Genomic DNA, 17,853 nt, shown 5'->3' with positions numbered 1-17,853 from the left:
AACTTCATACTGTAGCAGGAAGATTCAGTATCCAAGATGCTGCATAACTGGTACATTGTTGCGAGGGAACGAAAAAATCTTATGTACGACGGAGAGTTGGGGCCAAACTAAAAATCTGAAAATAAAACTACAAGAATGAAGTCATAATAAGAAATGTCATATGAAATAATAGCAATAAAGTTATAAATTTATGCAAATGAAGTCACATTACGACAATATGAACAGGTGAGAAGTTAAATATTTGGTTTGGATGTGATTAACTGCTGCTAATCGCAGGGAATAATTGAGCCAAAATAATCAGTAATGAAGTGATATAAATAAAGTATTACTTTAATAACAAAAAAGATATTACTTTGTTTACTTTATTACAAGAATAAAATATTACAAAGAAACTCGTACAAGAATAGTCTATATGAGAATAGTCATTTGACTTTATTCTCGTATTATTTAGACTTTTACTATATTTTCGCATTTCAACTTCTGGTAATATTACTTTATTCTCATAAAATTATGACTTTATTTTCGCAATATCCTTAACATAACACTACGACTTCTTGAAATATGACTATTCTATTATTTTGATTTTACTCTTGTAATTTTATTTATTTTTTGTATGGCGCTAATATTCCGTCGTACATTTGCGAGGTAACGCAACAACTATAAATCTCCCCATGTCCCTCGGGTGTTTCCGTACTAAAGAGCTAGCAACAGCGCTTGTGTGTTTGCGGCCGTCCATACGGGATCTTTTCCCATCTCTCGTCTTTCCAGACACCGGATCCCGGTTCACTCCTTGGGCGGATGGTTCGCGGCGTTAGCTCGCAGCACCGCCCCGGGACTCGGGTACGGCCGCTGCTGGAACAGCGGCCCGGCGGCCGTCGTGTCTGCGCCCGTCTTTGCTTCGTTGCGTTTGGGGAGGCCGCTTGACCAAGAGCCCCTGTGAAGATTAAAACATTCATTTTAATTAGCAGCTTGATTTCATGCGCTAATCCCACAGCTGAGAGAGGGATTAGTGACTCTCCACATCAAAGCCTCAGTAATAGCGCTGGTTATGATAAATCAGCTCATAAAGATGATGGAAGTTTCTGGAAACAGAATAATCTGCAGGTTTCAGCAAGTCAAATTTAAGAACTTTAATGCCGCCTTGAATGAAACTTAAAACAAAAAAACAACAACTGTAAATATGGAGGGTGGTTGGTGGAAAGAGTAAATTTAAACCAAAAATCTAACTTTACATTGATCACACATTTTCTGGAAAAACAAAACAAAAAAACAAATGAAATTTCTGAACTGAAATTTTTAGATTAATCTCGCATATTTTCTAGAATTTTTTTTTTAATTATCCTCATAAATTTTCGAGAAGAAACCTTCAGAATATCTGAAACCCCTCTTTTCTTTCTGTGAGGGATCAACCTGAGGCGTTTTGGTTAAGAGCAGCTGTGTCAACCTGTGGGCCGATGGGATCGATGTTGTTACAGAGGTCGCGCCCAGCATGTGAAACCAGAGCATCTGCAGCGCCTGACTCAGAAAACTGCAGCCGCCTGGCTCCCACGGGGTTACCTGTCACGTGACTCTCCGTCTGCTCTGCAGTACCAGCAGGAGTCGAGCGAAGTTTCAACCCAGCATGCATCATGTTGCACTGCAGCTGCAACCCTCCGCAGTTAGTCAGTGTTGCTCTAAAGACTTCCTATTTGATTAACAGTAGTAATCTTAAAAAATATGAAAAATGTAGGCTAGTAAAAGTCAAAACTAGTTGAATTCAATCAAAAGTGAAAGGTAAATTCATTATTTACAAATAGGGCTGGACAATATAAGCGTTTCATATCAGTCGATATCAATAATTATTGATTAGTTTTTATGTTTTAAGTATCTGAAATATTTCCAAACTGATGACTTGACCTTTACTCTTTTATCCACCGTTTTCACTCAAAGCCATTTATTATTTTTAAGCAGTTATGAGGTAAAATGGCAGAACCTTAAACTGCTGCTGTGCCAGTTACTCAGCAGGTCGTTGCTAGGTAACCAAAGAATGAACGAGTTGCTAGGTAACCAAAGAATGAATGAGTTGCTAGGTAACCAAAGAATGAGTGAGTCAGGTGATTCCACCAGCCTTTCTTAGCTAATATACGGTTAACTTCTGGTTTTGATTTAATGCTTTTATTTTGTTAGGACAACTTCTGCTGTATAAACTATAGAAGCTTAAGACAAGTTGTAACAACATTATTAAAATGTATTTTGTTATTAGCAGATCCCTTGATGGAGGCAAAAGGTATGTTTATCTTGTAAATGAGAATATTTCTAATATTTATCTGTTGAAATTGTGAATTTGTTTTATTATAATCAGACACTGAGTTATAGTTTTTGAATTAGAGTTGATATTTTTAGTGCCGATATTTTTATTTTTCTTACACTGTAGAGTTTTCATGCAAACACTTAAGCTTTTATGTACAATATTAGAAATGCAATAAAAATGCTAATATGTTATTGTCTAAAATGCAATAAGGGATGCATCTGCAGCTAAAAGAAAAGTTTAAACATCAACGTGTGAAAAGCTCAGGGATTTCTGCTCGATAATCAATACATCAAATGGCTGATCTGATGATTATTATTTAAATTACCTAATTAATAATTGGATAATAAGCAGTGGTTAATAGGAGATTTTTTAATGGAATCTGAACCATATCAAGCCAAAACTATGCTTACTTGAGGTGTTCTGGGTAGAACTTATTTGGAGACGAAGAAGCTTTTTTTTTATCTTAAATGCTAAATGTTTGTATTTTTTTGTGCATATTTTGCTTAATTGCTGCTGAGTGTGTCATTTCATGAAATTTTCTCTTTTTACTTTATTTACTACAGTTAATGGATGAGTTATTTGATGATTATTTACATTTTTGATTTATCAGGATTAATAATTTCAGCCTGTATTAAAACATTTGCATAATGTGTCAATAGTCAGGGAAATTCAAATGAGTATTTTAAACATTTTTTTCTTAAAGCTGGACTCATTTATTTATTTAGAATATTTATATCCTATATTTTACTCACATTTCCTCCATCATAACATTTTAAACAGAGAGGTTTTTTCCTCATGTTTCCTGCTCATACGGTACCTTGGAGCATCAGAATAGGCACTCGGGTCCATTGGGTCCATCTCATCGTCTTTTCTTCCTGTAAAACAAATGAAGCTCTCAACATTTACTACTATTTAAAAAACAGAGGTAAAAAAACGAGACATTTCAGGACATTACCTCTTTTGTTTTTGCCATACGGTGGCATGTCGTCTCTCCTCTGCTTCCTTCTGTCCCTGTCCCGTCCTTCGTCCCGGTCTCTGTCTCTCTCTCTGTCCCGTTCTCGGTCCCTGTCCCTTTCCCGGTCTCGTTCCCGATCTCGGTCGCGGTCTCTGTCCCGATCCCGGTCTCGTTCCTTCTCTGGCTTTTCAAACGGCCTCTCTGCTCTTTCGTCTGTGACATCAGCTAAAAAAAAAAACAGCATAAAACGAGAGGATGTTTACAAAAATAATTCATGAATATTCAAAAACAAACTGCTCATGTGTTAGCTTAACGCAAGGGGGTCCAAACTGTTTGAACTGAGGGCCAAAATCACAAAGCTGAAATTATTCAGGGGCCACAATTTTTTTCCCCCATTATTGTGAATTCTCTCGTTTTTTAGATTTACCTTAATGTTTACAGTTATTTAACTTTTTGCACTTTCCATTTTTAAGTCTATGAAATATTTTTAGTTCATTCCCAGGAATAAAGGAAAGAATTTTCTTTTACAACCTTTACTGTATTTAGCCAAATGTAATGGAGGGATGTGCCAAAGTTTGTTTTTGAGTAAAAACATGCTGGATGTTTGTGGTACGACTAATAACACAATAATAATAATAATAATAATAATAATAATAATAATAATAAAATAATAATTAATAAAAAGGTTAACTCAAGAAAAATTATTTGTGTTGTACTTAACATTTTTCCGTTTAAGAAGATACAAACATAGAAAATCTCATCCTAAAAAAAACTACTGAAAGTGTTGGATGGACAAATTTGAGCTGTTCTTGAATTGCAGTCAGGGGCCACAAAAATTAATCAAAGGGCCACAAATGGCCCCTGGGCCGCACTTTGTACACCCATGGTTTAAAAAACAGTTTCAGTCCAAAGTTTGCAAACATAAATCACATTTATTGTGAGTTTTACATTATTTATTAATTAGATTTTATTGCTGACTTTCTTTAATCTACAGGTGTTAAAACGATTCATGTTCAGGTGCTTTTTGTAGCAAGTATGTAAACTTCTGACTGCAGTGATATATAGCTAAAGAATAATAACTGAGGCTGCTTTATTTTACCCTTCATTTTCTTGGCAGGTTTTGTTATAACTGCAGTCGGGTCATTTGGTGAAAGCCAGGCCACCATATCTGTCTCTACATTCCAGTAGTAAGGAAGACCGCTGTGGATTAAAATGGAAAATAATTTATTTAAGTGATAATTAAAGACTCCAACACAAATCTGTGAGGTAATTTGGTATTTCTGTAAACTCCCAAAGAGTTGAATTTAATTTATGAGTACATACCAGGACGGATCGAACACTTTGTACCAATTTGGAGGAAGGTTCTCTAGTCTGGTGGATTCATAATCCACATTGTTGTCATCGTAATCTTCAGCGATAATCTCCTCATCTGCATCTGCTGGAAATAATCAGAGTATATTTGTTAGAAGAGACAAATTATAAGGCAAAAAGGAAAATAAATAATTATAGCTAAAAGTAAAAACTATGTAAACCTTGATCTGTTGGTTTAACAATCCCTCTTTTGGCCAAGCGGGCCAGAAGTGCCGGAGGAAGAGGCATTCTGCAAAACAGGAATTAGGATTATGTTTGAGCTGAATGAGGGAAACAAGATAAAATAACATTCTATTACATCTGTCAGACAGTATTAGTCTAAAACGATAATGCTAAAGAACTGCAGGACTCACAATCAACTACCAGTCATGCACTCCAAACATCTGGATTTGTAGAAAAGCTAAAAGTCTCATTTCCCGTTTCCAAAAACATGGTCAAGAAGATGCTCTGGTCAAATGTGGCCAAAATGTAACATTTTGGGCTGCATGCAAAAACCAAATCTGTGACTGAAACCTTGTGTTTTACCCTGAACTCACCAATCCTGCAGTAAAACTGAGGTTTTCCACAACAGGCACAGGAAGCTGTGATTGGATGATGGCTGGAGTTAAATTCTGGGCAATCATGAACGAAAGCTTTAAATTTTCTATTATAAAATCAATTTCTGAGTCACAATTATGTACTATTTTATATTACTACTTCACATAAACAACATTTAAATTTTGTGACAAAATGCTGCTTTTGCAAGGCACTGTAAGACTAAAAAAGGAAAAAAATACATTGAATATGTCGGTGTTGTTGCACCTACTGCACTTGTCCATGCAGTTGGTTGTTTCACAAATTAAAAAGAGATTAGATAGTCAGCAAAGAGCTTCTAATCTAAATTCTAAAGTTTTGATTCTGTAGTTACGTTCAAACAAAAACACGAATATATGAGTACAGGGTTTAAAAGCTAATCTGCGTTTACAGAGATTACAAAGTGAACTGAAAAGCTAACGTGTAAATAATGAGCATTATTTCCTTTTCAATAAATTACGTTTATTGAAAAGCTAAAGGAACAGTATTGGCTCACATTTTCTGTTTAGGTTGTGACTGTAAATCAGAATAAATCGTTTTAAACTGCTTTCGTGTTTCACAGTGACAGAAACCACTAATGCAACATTTTAAACGTGCTAGCTTTTGGATTATTTATTAAAAGACTAATCATTTATAGTTATTGTGTGCAACAGTAAGCAAATATATATCAAGAAGGAGAAAAGTGCATGGCCTGGAGGGGATAACGATGTAGCAACAGCTAAAAACACCAAGCAACAAGCACGCTGTCTTTATCTCAGCATACACTAAAATTTAAACACAGCTGCCTTATAAGTAAGATAAATAATTAATAGTAATTTAGTTCTTACCTGTATTAAAAGAATTTGCTAGTTACTTGTCGAGAGAACCGTTGATACCGCCGCTTGTTAGGAAAAAATAAAAAAAGAAAGCCGCCGGCGGCGCACATCGATTACGTCACCGTGTCCGCTTGACGTCAACAAAGATGGAGGAGTATGCCCGTGAGCCTTGGTAAGATTAGTTTATACATTTTTGTCCTTAGCTATTTGCTAAGCATATGAAATGTATGTTACAGGTTCGGCTCTCGCTTCATATTGATTCTGTTGGTGAGACTTTGTTTTGACAGACTTTGTTTTTGTAATACGGATGTAATGTTTGCCCGATAATAAATAAACAGCTGTTGTCCAGCAGCAACTACTCTACACACTGTGCTTTTTATTGTAAAATGCAATATTTTATCGGAATGCCATGTTTCTCTGAAATTACAATTGAAGCGATTTTATACCAATAAATCAGTAGAGTGTAGATAAAATTTAATAAAGTTATTGAGATACATTACAGTTTTTTCTCATTGATTTGGTGCATTTCTCCGAGCAAAATTCAAATGTTTATTACTGTTAGTTCATCCACCACAAATAGTCATTTCTGCTCAACATGGTTGCTGTTTGCATCGGTTGCTTCTGTATTACCTGCTTTTTTTTTTTATAACATTATAATTTGCTTATGTCTATCTGACATAATGACCTTCTATGATCACTGAATCCAATGGATGTTTCTTATGTTCATTGTAAATAAGTTTGTACTTTTCTTTTGTACGATACTGTGGACAAATTAGAACTACAAAGTACATATGCAGTAATATTGTAAAAAAAAAAAAATACATTCTCAGTGTCATGTAACTGTAGATTTCAAATGGCTGTGCAAATGGTCTGTTGCTGTCTTGAGCATTTTCAGGTAGTGTCACCAAGATATTACTTTTTTGTATTTGAAGGTTACCAACTTGGTTTTGCAATTTGTACATTTTGCAATTATTTTAAGAAATGCACTATAGCAACTTAGAAAACTTTAATAATAATAATAATAATAATAATAATAATAATAATAATAACTAAATACACAGTTGCTATTTAAAAGGGTAAAAACCATAAAGCTGTTTTGAATAAAGTCCATTTTTTAACTGATTAGTGTGACTGACTGACTGTAAACCAGAAGTTTTGTCAGGTTCCTTCTGTCAACATATAAATGTAGACAGACATACTCTGAAGCATCTTTGAGGGCCCAAAAAATCGCTATAAAAATTGTATGTATTATTTCATGACATCATCAGTGACCTTTAAAAAACAGCTGTTGCTGGCCAACAATCAGGGAAGGAAAATAAGGAAATTTCCAAACTATTTCAAGTTGTTAATTTTAAAATAATATTTAAGAAGAAAATATTTAAAGACAGTTGCCATTCTTTTAAGCAGTTGATGTCCAAGAAAGTTATCACGAACCTCAGACTGTGCAAAGTTCAGAGGAACTATAAAAATTAAAACTAAAGGTCCATCTGGCACTTTACATGCCTCAGTTTTCAAAATAAATATTGAGATTTTAGTCTGGTTAGTTCTGCGTATTTCCGAGCTACTTTCAGAATGAGCTGTTTTAGGGCGTCTTGTCACTTTAAATCCAGACTTCTGCTGGCCACGCCCCCAACTCAACGGTTACACTCGCACTTGAAAATGGCTGAAAACACATGCCCACTTCTAAGGACGCACGTCTGTAAAAAGCATTAATATGCCGCAGGTGTTTTCTAAATGGTAAGTCAACAACATAAAACTTGTCTTTTCCAAAAGCTATTGTACAGCGCATGCAGCGGTAAAACCAGCTGCCCAAAAGTGCTGGCGCTCCGCTTGGGTTGCTAGGAAACGGGGCTGGGCTATGCTAGGGTTGCTAGGTAACGGCGCAGTGCCCGTCGATCGGGAGGTTTTGAAACGGAATTTTCCAGATACCCAAAAAACATGAACTTATTGCCTTATTGTTAAAGGTTAGGTGGGGTTTTTAGAAGTAGTTAAAATGCGCAAGACAAATATATTTGTAAGTTTTTTAGACCCATCAATGTCGACCATTACCTTCTCTGTATATCAAATATTCTGGAGTTAAATCTAAGACCGTTAGGACAAGCTTTTCCCAATATAGATATGTCCCAAGAATCCCAAATACACCAGCAATTACAACAGTGTGACAGTGTAAATGGCTCAATCACAGAAATTGTGTGGCAGGCGGCTGTGCAGAAATAAATCTCTGGAAACCTCAATAAACTGAACAAAAAAGGGGGAAGAATTCCTCCCCAACAACACGAGAGACATAAAGTAAACACAAAACTAATCCTGAGAGTTATTGCTTCTAAATTGGGGCTCCACAAGCTATTTAATTAATTTTTCCCATGGCTGGATTGACAGTAATGAAAATGTCTTTTTTTTTTTTGGCAAGCTAGGAAACTGTTTCATAGCTGTGATTAAAAACCATTTGATTTGAAATGCTATTGTCAACTGACACTGAGGATTTATCTGTCTCTAAATGTCCTTTATTAATTTCTGTGTGGCAGTGTTGTGAATGGTTGTTACTGTTACACTGAGCAGGATTGTAAATTTAAAGAGTAAAGTAGGTCAAATGTAAATTAAAGAATGATTCTGGGCTGAAACTTGATGGAACCTAACATAATACTGTAAAGACTCTTTGGAAAACTATATATTTTTAAAATAAATATGATTTTATTTCAAATAGAACATAGGAATGCATGAATAGTAGATTTTTAGGGTGTTTTCACACCTAATAGTCCAGTGGACTCAGTTAGGTTGGGAACAAAAACTCTGAAAAACCAGTTTCCTTCCTCGCCTGTGGTGGCGCTGTGTCAATAACAACTGAAGGAAACGACACAAAAACCTCTGAAGAAGAAACGTAACTTTCTTCTTCACAAAATGATAACAAAAATGGATTAGCGTCAGATTTTAGAGGCTGTGAGATTTATTTTTTGTCCTTGGTAAAAGTCCACGACCCAGCTAGCATAATACTCACACATTTGTTTTGGTTGTATTTACCCAGAATGCCCTGTGCTACAGTTTGCTTCCTGCGGACTGGAGCAGTCGATCACCCAGAGTTCACTTCAACCGAACCAAGACCTAGATTTTTAGGCGGACCAGATTTTACTTTTTTGGTCCTCAATAGATTTCGATTATTCATTCGCACCTCCCCAACAAAATAGATTTTTTATACAAACAAGCTAGTTTAATTAAAGCGAACTAAACGCAGTTGCCTTCCTGCGCTATTTCATTCAATTCAAATCTCGCTTACGGCACAGTCTGGGCTTTCTCCCATTCACTTGGATTCCTCTGGTAGAATTTAATTCGGGCCAATCAGAAAACAGAAGGAGAAGTTGTGAACGATGATGTCATTTTTCTGTGCCATTTTATAATTGTAGACTTCCTATAGTTTTAGCAACGGCAGCGGAGGAAATGAACAAAACCATTCCGTTCAATTGAATTAACATTAACAGCCATCTTGGTCAGACTGGCACTTCTCTCTTTGCAGTCCAGGATGGTTGTTTACAGTGCAGGTAATTTCCAGTAAGCTTCGTAGCGTCAAACTGGTGCAAAACTGGATGTTAATATCCTCTTCTTTGTCTTTGTCTTGTTCCCATTATGACCAGTATCATTCATCTTGATTTTGTTTTCCTGCAGCCCCTGGAGGATAGTGGATGACTGTGGAGGGGCTTTCACCATGGGTGCAATCGGTGGAGGCGTTTTCCAAGCAGTGAAGGGCTTTCGAAACGCTCCGGCTGTAAGTTTAAAAAATACCAACTAAATATCATGGTAGTTTTCTATCTGACTGCTCGTTTAAAGTGATCGTTGTAATATTTCAGGGTGTTGGACACAGACTCAGAGGAAGTGTAAATGCAGTGAGAGTAAGAGCTCCTCAAATTGGAGGTAAGGGACGAATGTTTTGCTATTTTCCTGAACTTTTTAGCAGTTTTCTCTTTTTTTGGATTTGTCGTTCCTGAATTGGGTAGTAACTTGTTACATTTGCTCAATCACATTTACTTGAGTGACTGTTTTGAAAAAATGTACTTTTACACTGTATTTTTAACTTTCACTTGAGTAAAACTATGTTGAAGTAGTGCTACTCTTACTTGAGTGTAATTTCTGGGTACTCTGCCCACCTCTAATCATTTCAGACAGTATTTCATCATTTGAATTACAAGAATGCTACAGACTTTTGTGGCTTAACTTTGTCTATTTTTACTTTTAAATGTATTTTTTGCTTTCACGCAGGCTAGCTGATGCTAACTGGTTTGTGTTCCAGGCAGCTTTGCTGTCTGGGGAGGCCTTTTCTCCACAATCGACTGTGGTTTAGTCCGACTGAGAGGAAAGGAGGATCCGTGGAACTCCATCACAAGTGGCGCCCTGACCGGCGCCATCCTGGCAGCACGCAGTGAGAGAAAACTATGCAGCCGTCGCCTCCCAATGGCCGCCATACTTCATACCACTGAGCGCTGCTGTGTTTTTCTTTAGGTGGTCCGCTAACGATGATGGGCTCTGCAATGATGGGGGGAATCCTGCTGGCGCTCATCGAGGGCTTTGGTATTCTCCTGACTAGATACACAGCACAGCAGTTTCAAAACCGTGAGTTGATTTAGGGAATGATCATCTTATGGTACTAAAGGTGCCATTTTATTAAACTTTCAAAGCTTTATAATCGAGCTAAATCAGAAACCAAATATTTCCTCACCAGAAATATTTGGTTAGAGTGATCAATCAAATTTTTGGTTTTTGAAGACTATTTTTTCACTAATGTGCTCTTTGGGTTTCCAAAGTTCGGAGAGATGTCAGCTCACCAAACGGCGCCATCTTGTTTTGTGTGTTACAAGAATACAGTGGTAAAACAAGATTAAAGTCATATGACACTGGAGTCAAAATAATAATTTTACAACAATAAAGTCGTAACATTTGGAGAATGAAGTAGCAGTTTTATGAGACAACACAAAAATTGCAAAAAAAAATTATTATCCAAGCATTTTTTATGTTAAATTTATTTATATAGCCCAATTCTCCTAATAGTAAAACTTTATTCTGGTAAATAATCCACCGTCCAACTCACAGAATGGATGATTGAAATGAAAGTAATTTCCTTCTTTAAAAAAATGGGAGGAAAAAATTGGAAATCGGATCTGATATGAAAAAATTTGAATTTATTTTCAAGCCTTATTTATGGCCTGTTTCTGATCTAATTTATTGTTTATTGAATTCGATTCCAAAATTCAACAAAACAGTAGCAACATTTGAATCTGCCATGTTTGGTTGTTTCTTCTTCTTCTGTTCTCCAGCTTTGCCGTTTACAGAAGACCCCAGTCAGCTCCCTCCGAAGGACGGAGACCAGCAGCAGCAGCAGCAGAGAACTAAGGGATTGTTTCACTAGATACCTTCTGCAGACGCAGTGAGTCCCACCGCAGCGTACGGAGCAACATCACTGCTAAGAGGACTTTGAAAAGTAGATGCACTTTGTTGAAACACCTCAGGGTAAAATGTTGTGATTTAGTGTTTAAGAATGAACTCTGACATGTAAGAATCCTTCAGATAAACATTATGTTGTCTTCTTGAGAACGTTTTCTTTGTTTTGTGTCATTCCAGTAGTCTCTTCTCCTTATGGATTTATTTATGTGACATATGCTAGAAATATTTCATCTTTCTTGAATTACTGAGCGTTCTCCAGCTGATTTTAATGAGTAAAAAGTATTTTGCAGATTATCTGGAAAAATAAAGTAGCAGCCTTTTTTTATTCAAGCAAATACTGTGAAAGATTTAAATTTACAGCTTTCTGGCTTTTCACCAGGAAGCTTGTTCAATAATATTCAGACAAACTTTACAGGAAATCAGTTTGGAAAATGCCAGAACGTTCTGCTGAGCGATTTATTTCTGCAGCTCATGTTTCCAAAGGTCTGTGCTAAATCTGGAGCGGCCAATCAGTGAGCTCCTCACACAGACTGCTCGCATTTAAACCGGATCCGTTAACATTTACATTAATGAGCCGACGTTAATGGAGAAAAGTATTAATACCTCAACTTTTTCCACTTTCTGTCATGTTGCAAACGTTAATGCACGACTATTCGTTTTGAAAAGTAACTCGAGCTCAGAGGAACTACAACGATCCTGCATCACATCAAACCAACGCTTCTTTATGACAGCATTAGGGCCACAATAAGAAAATACAAAAACTAAAATTATGAGAATAAAGTCACAATATTACGAGAATAATGTCGTTATTACGCAAATAAAGTCTCATAGGATTATAACTTTATTCTTGTATTATTTCAACTTTATTCTTGTATTATTTTGAATTTATTCTGGTAATATTGTGACTTTATTCTCGTAATTTTATTTTTTCATTTTCAATCTTTCCTCACTAAAGCCCTTCCAGTCGTATCTCCCAGATTTTTTTTTTACTTACAAAGAAAATTTAAAGCCATTTATCCTTTTCCTTCTGCTTAACATCTATCCACTGTTGTATGTGTTGCTATTACTTACAATCCTATTCAAATACGTCGACGATTAGGTTTGTAACAAAACAGAAAGGTAAAAAAGTTAAAGGGTATAAATACTTTTAGCAAGACGCTGCATGTGAAAGATTTAAAACAAATCACGTAATCGTCTTTCTGAACTGAATTAAGCACCAAATTCAGTGTTTTGTGACATCGCATCTTGTTTGCTCAGCAGGTTTTATGATGAAGTCTTGATCTGACTCTGTTTTGTTTTCTGTATGTAAATGTCAGCTATCGATGCTAATGAACGTCTGCTTAAATTATGCCAGCATCATTTCACTCTGCGCAGTGAAACGTCGTGTCGCAATAAGGAAAAATCAATATTGATGTTAGTTTAATGGCCGTTTTATCTGCTGCAATCACCGTCAACCAACCCAGTGATTTTATCTAACAACGTTCAAAACATTTCACATGTAAACTCTGTATAGAAAGATTGTTTATTTTATCAGAATATATGTATTGTGTAAAAATGTAATAAAGATTTGCGATGTTAAAGGATTTATTTGTTGTTTTACTTTTTGGAGTGCATAATAAAAGTTCTGAAATTACTTAAAAATAACACTTCTACAAAACTGATTTGAAACCAAAATGTGAAAACTTAATGAATTTAGTACATCTGTGCAACTCTTACACTGCAAAAACACAAAGTCTCACCAAATATTTAGGTCAAGTTTCTAGTGCAAATATTTCAGTGAACTTGAAATAAGAGAAAACTCACTGGCAAGTAGCTTTTCAGCAAAAATATAGGAGCTTGTTAAAGGTAAATAATTCTTAATGTTCATTTAAAAAGTACTAGTTCGACTGGCTGATTATTTCATTTGTAGCACGGGACAAATTTATTGTTATAAGTGAAATAAAATGCTAGTCAAGCTAGAACTTTTAGAATAAATATTAAGAGTTATTTACTTGTAAAAAGCTCCTATATCTTAATGAAAAAGTTGCTTGTAAATTAGTTACCTATAAAGAGTAAAATCAGAGAAACTGATCATTTTAAGTGTCTTAATTTTTACCTGAGCTGTATTTGCTGCTGTTTATGTTTCAACAAATCCGTCTCAAACCCTGCAAGCCTCATTGAGGTTAAAGTTCACGACGGAACGATTACAAAAAATATGAAACGAATACGATTGGTCATATCAAATCATTTGATTTTATTTGATTTGACGATTGGTTTGGAGTGGTGGAAAGGCGAAAGCTTTTCCTTTCCAAAAATAACGTAGCAGCATTCCATCTTTTTTTTTATCTGTAATTTATCACAGATAAATTATATATTACAAATTAATTTTTCTGTTATTCTTCCACTAGAATGCACTAGAATTCATGACTAAATGTAAAAATACAGTTAATGTTATTGGTATTGATGCTGCTGACTGTGATGAGGTTTGGTACCATTTAGGCTGAAAATAAAAGAGATGTTGAACTTTTTTTTTCCAGATTTATCTAACAAAACCAGATAATTTTTGAGAAAATCTTTCGTTCTTTAACCAGGGAAGGTCTTTCTTTCCTTTACTGAAGCTTTAATGTGTTTCTTTGACTCCTTTGTGACAGAAATCCATGGAACTCAGCTGTGTTAAAATCACAGACATGTTTGATCGCTTTGGGCAATCTAACAAAAACAACACATAAAAAAAAGACTTAGTAGGATTTATTCTGGAGATATGAAACTATCTGCAGGGAAACGTTGGCCTCAGGCAATGCCCAACTGGAGACACAATAATCCTCACTCAGGAGCCAAAACTGCCAGGAAACTGTTCAAAGAAAAGTGTTGAAGTGGAACAAGGGTGTACAAAGTAAAAACAAACAAACAAACTGGATTTATGTAAGGGAAACTTTTTAATTAATAGATTTTAAACTCTTGGTGGAGGCAAACAAACAGGTTTTTTTGCGATTTCTGTGACTGATGGTTGTGAATTTTAGCTAGAACCTACTAGTAAGTACTAACTTTTTAGAAAAAATGTACTTTTAGGAGTATTTTTATTATGTTGTACTCTTTATTTTTGAAGTATCGCTACTTTTAAACAAACCCGTTTTAACCATAAGTTCACCAGACTCAGACCTGAAGTTTTTCTTAAAATTTTATAAGTTTTATACTGAAAGAAACTGATTTTGGAAAAAAATATATTCTGCCTTAATTTATTTGTAATTATTTATACGCGTTATTGTCCTTTTTATCCCTAAAATACCAAAACTTACACTTATTTTTATATATTTGTCTAGTTATGTAATTTTTAAATATTAAATAAATGATGTTTTGATCAGTTACTCAGCACTCAATTCGCCTTAACAAATTTTTTTTTTTTTTACTTGAGTATTTTTTTAAAGCTACTTTTTACTCTTACTTAAGTAAAATATGTTAAAATATAATTTTCTGCGTACTTTACCTCTGATTTTAGCCTTGCCATTCAATAAAATTCCTCATTTTTAAGCATTCCAAACATTATATCTGCATTGATAATTGATTATTATAATTTAGAGCTAATCAATGAGCTAAAATTAAATGCAATGTGTTTCATTCTGTCAATTTTTGCTATTGTCTGTGAAGATGCGCCCCCTGCTGTCTCTCCCGATGTACTGCTAGCTCCATCAAACTTCTCCATCTTGACAGTTTTGTTTCCTCTCATAAATGTGATTTTGCTGCTGAATCTCGTTCGTCCTCCTCCACCTGCGCCCTGACAGATTTCCTCTGTCATCCTTTTAACCGGCTCAGCCTCTCTAATCCCGACCGGCTCACCACCGCTTCTCCTTCTGCAGCGCTCACCGTTACGCGCCGGAGTAAAACTATTTTATACATCATTTAGTTTGCGCGACAAGTTGCTAAAGGCTGGAGTTAATTTAATATTTTTTCGGGAAGAACTTTGCACTTTATAAAATGTGCCAGCGTTGATTTGTATAACCTCTTGAAGGTTTTTTCTTGTAAAGAAGAACAGCAAAAAAAAAAAAAAAATCCTCCATGATATATCTGTGATCCTTTACGCATCACAGATACATAAAAGAGTTGATGGTGCGTTATTTTAGGTGACTGCCTGCTGTAAAGCTGCGGAAATGGACGGAGCAAAAAAAGGTAATATTTTCTCACTTTATCGTCATGCAATAGGCTAAAAACATACAGTTTATTTCGTACAGTGTTTTCTTAGTCCTCCGATATTTTCATGAAGTTGATAGTAGAGAACTTACTCTAACCACCACTACTGAAAAAGCTTTATTTTTCTACGTTTTACTATTATTATTATTATTATTATTATTTTTATTCTTAAAAAAATCACAGACTTCCCAGTGTAAAAAAGAAAAGTCAGTGTTTTTTGTTATTGTTGTTTTGTTTGCTTGTTTTTGTTTGGGTTTTTTACACTCGCAGTTTACAAGAAAAAAAATACCGTTTCTAATTTACGGTAAAATATCGGCAGCTGTATTTTTCTGTAAATTAGAATTTCACCGGTAAAAATCAGTCTAACCGTAAATTTACCGTAAATTAGAGACAGGTTTTTTTGTGGTGGTGTTTTTTTTTTTTTTACAGTGCAGGTGAATTCATCTCACCTTTGCTAACAGGTGTTCATGGGTCTACCTGGGGACAGCGCTGTGCTAAGTGCCATGCTGCTCCCTATAAAGAAGTAGGTCACAGCTGGTCTTATCATATGAGACCCGCAGGACTCTGTCTCTTTCCTGCAAGCACATCTTTTCTTAATTGTGTTAGATAAGAACGGTCTGATGTCCAGGATGCCATCAAACATACTACTTTTAAGCTTTATTTTTTATTTTATTTATTTTTTTTGAAATAGTCGAATCTAAGATACCTAATGTTAAAAGTGTTTTAAACTATACACAAACTTTTTGCTGAAAGTATTAAGAAGACAAAATTTTATTTTAACTTTTTTTCTTTAACCTGCACATTAATAAATAAATATGTAATATTTTATATTTGCCTTAATGTTTACAATTATGTAACTTTTTGAACTTGTTGGACTCTGTAAAATGATTTTTGTTTATTCAAGCCTTTGCTGTTTTTGGCCAAATGTAATGAATGGATGTGCCAAAGTAGGTTTTTAAAAACATGCTGGATGTTTGTGGCACAAGGATGATGTAATTTTTAAATATTAAATGATTAATGTTTGATCAGTTACTCAGAACTTGAGTAGACTTTCTACAAAATGCTTTTTTTACTAAAGTAATTTCTTGGATGCAACTTCTTACTTTTACTTGAGTAAAAATATGTTGAAGTACTATTACTTGAGTACATTTTCTGGGTATTCTACCCGCCTCTATTAGCTTTGTAGATAGAACTGTGACATCAACTTTGTCTCCTCAGAGAGGAAACTTGATTAGAAATTACCCAGCGATACATTCTGCACAATTAATTTGTTATAAATCAAAATCTTATTTGTATTTTGCCTTTTCAGCAACAAGGTAATTCAATGTGATTTGTGTCTGGCTGAAAGAAGCTTTATAAATAAAGTTCTATTGATTTACATGATTATGAAACAACAAACAAGCAAAAAATATGACGCTGCAGTGGCCAAGTAAGGAAAAACGATGACAAACTGAAAAACTACCAACATCTTGACTTGGTTGTTTTTACTGAATCTGTTTTACAGGAGTTCTCCGGTTTAATGTGCTGAGATGTTTTTTACTCCCAGATGGTTTAAACTGTGTCCAGAAGTTTTTGGTTTAGTCTCATCAGGCAATAACAAGAAATCTTTTTATATGATGTCATTCTGATCTTTCACTTGTTTTACCTTTGTTTGTACAGATGCCCCGCCGGTGGGCGATGTGGGCAAATCGGACACCCTGGGGTCAACTGGCTCGGCCAGAAGAAGGGGCGGGGGGGCCAAGAAGGCCATGCAGGCCAACAAGTCTGCCCTGAGGGCCCCCAGAGCGCTCTGCTGCCTCACGCTGAGCAACCCAATCCGCATGGCAGCGCTGGCCCTGGTGGAGTGGAAATATCCTTTAAATCCTCCTGTGCATGTCTTTTTTTGTGTCACGTTTGCATGAATAATTCTTATTAACGTGTTTTTGGTGCAGAAGTATTTATGCCTTTTAGTTTTGTAATTATAGATTATAGAGTCTTTAACAAAGACAAGACAGCAGTCAAACCACTTCAATACGCAAACTCTATTATTTGGGTCACATTTTTAAAAATTTTTTTACACGAACCTGTGCAGGAAAAAACCAAAACTTGTGAATATTTGTTCATCACTCACAGACAGAAAACAACTGTTAAACCGTCACAGATTCAATTCTACAAGTCACATCTCCTAACTTTTTCCTAGCAAATTTTCAACTTTTGAAACACTAAAATTTCCACATTCTTTTCTAGAAAATGTCTGAGATTAATCAAAAAATTTCTGA

The 17,853-nt window shown here is 35.3% G+C and overlaps 2 protein-coding genes across 5 annotated transcripts; one reads left to right on the top strand and one right to left on the bottom strand.

Moving 5' to 3' along the window:
- Positions 1-596: 596 nt before the first annotated feature.
- On the bottom strand, positions 597-6,128 carry pqbp1 (polyglutamine binding protein 1). Of its 4 annotated transcripts, none has more exons than XM_088007174.1 (8): positions 6,017-6,100; positions 5,153-5,197; positions 4,778-4,845; positions 4,569-4,683; positions 4,345-4,445; positions 3,246-3,470; positions 3,108-3,165; positions 597-934 (listed from the first exon to the last, which is right to left on the bottom strand). In XM_088007174.1, the coding sequence occupies exons 3-8, from the start codon at positions 4,842-4,844 to the stop codon at positions 784-786; spliced, it is 717 nt and encodes a 238-aa protein (XP_087863300.1). In that variant the 5' UTR covers position 4,845; positions 5,153-5,197; positions 6,017-6,100; the 3' UTR covers positions 597-783. The 4 variants fall into 4 exon arrangements, with proteins under 4 accessions (XP_087863300.1, XP_087863301.1, XP_014839324.2 ...); XM_088007175.1 differs by having other exon boundaries at positions 4,569-4,680; XM_014983838.2 differs by lacking the exon at positions 5,153-5,197 and having other exon boundaries at positions 6,017-6,128.
- Positions 6,129-6,137: 9 nt separating this feature from the next.
- On the top strand, positions 6,138-13,014 carry timm17b (translocase of inner mitochondrial membrane 17 homolog B (yeast)). The gene is made up of 6 exons (XM_014983841.2): positions 6,138-6,176; positions 9,662-9,761; positions 9,844-9,907; positions 10,284-10,412; positions 10,493-10,603; positions 11,305-13,014. Exons 1-6 carry the CDS (start codon positions 6,151-6,153, stop codon positions 11,394-11,396), a joined length of 522 nt encoding a protein of 173 aa, XP_014839327.2. The 5' UTR covers positions 6,138-6,150; the 3' UTR covers positions 11,397-13,014.
- The last annotated feature ends 4,839 nt before the right edge of the window (positions 13,015-17,853 follow it).

The sequence above is a fragment of the Poecilia mexicana genome, unplaced genomic scaffold (assembly GCF_051168715.1).
Source record: "Poecilia mexicana isolate PSO_F unplaced genomic scaffold, ASM5116871v1 scaffold_7, whole genome shotgun sequence".
Classification (NCBI taxonomy): domain Eukaryota; kingdom Metazoa; phylum Chordata; class Actinopteri; order Cyprinodontiformes; family Poeciliidae; genus Poecilia; species Poecilia mexicana.
This window is presented reverse-complemented; position numbering and strand designations above follow the sequence as displayed.

Coding starts and splice junctions, on each gene's coding strand:
- pqbp1 (XM_014983838.2), bottom strand. CDS start 4,844: ATGCCTCTTCCTCCGGCACTTCTGGCCCGCTTGGCCAAAAGAGGGATT. Junction 4,684..4,777: donor TGTTAAACCAACAGATCAAG/GTTTACATAGTT, acceptor GATTATTTCCAG/CAGATGCAGATGAGGAGATT. Junction 3,166..3,245: donor GTATGGCAAAAACAAAAGAG/GTAATGTCCTGA, acceptor TTTGTTTTACAG/GAAGAAAAGACGATGAGATG.
- timm17b (XM_014983841.2), top strand. CDS start 6,151: ATGGAGGAGTATGCCCGTGAGCCTTG. Junction 9,762..9,843: donor GCTTTCGAAACGCTCCGGCT/GTAAGTTTAAAA, acceptor GTAATATTTCAG/GGTGTTGGACACAGACTCAG. Junction 9,908..10,283: donor AAGAGCTCCTCAAATTGGAG/GTAAGGGACGAA, acceptor TTTGTGTTCCAG/GCAGCTTTGCTGTCTGGGGA.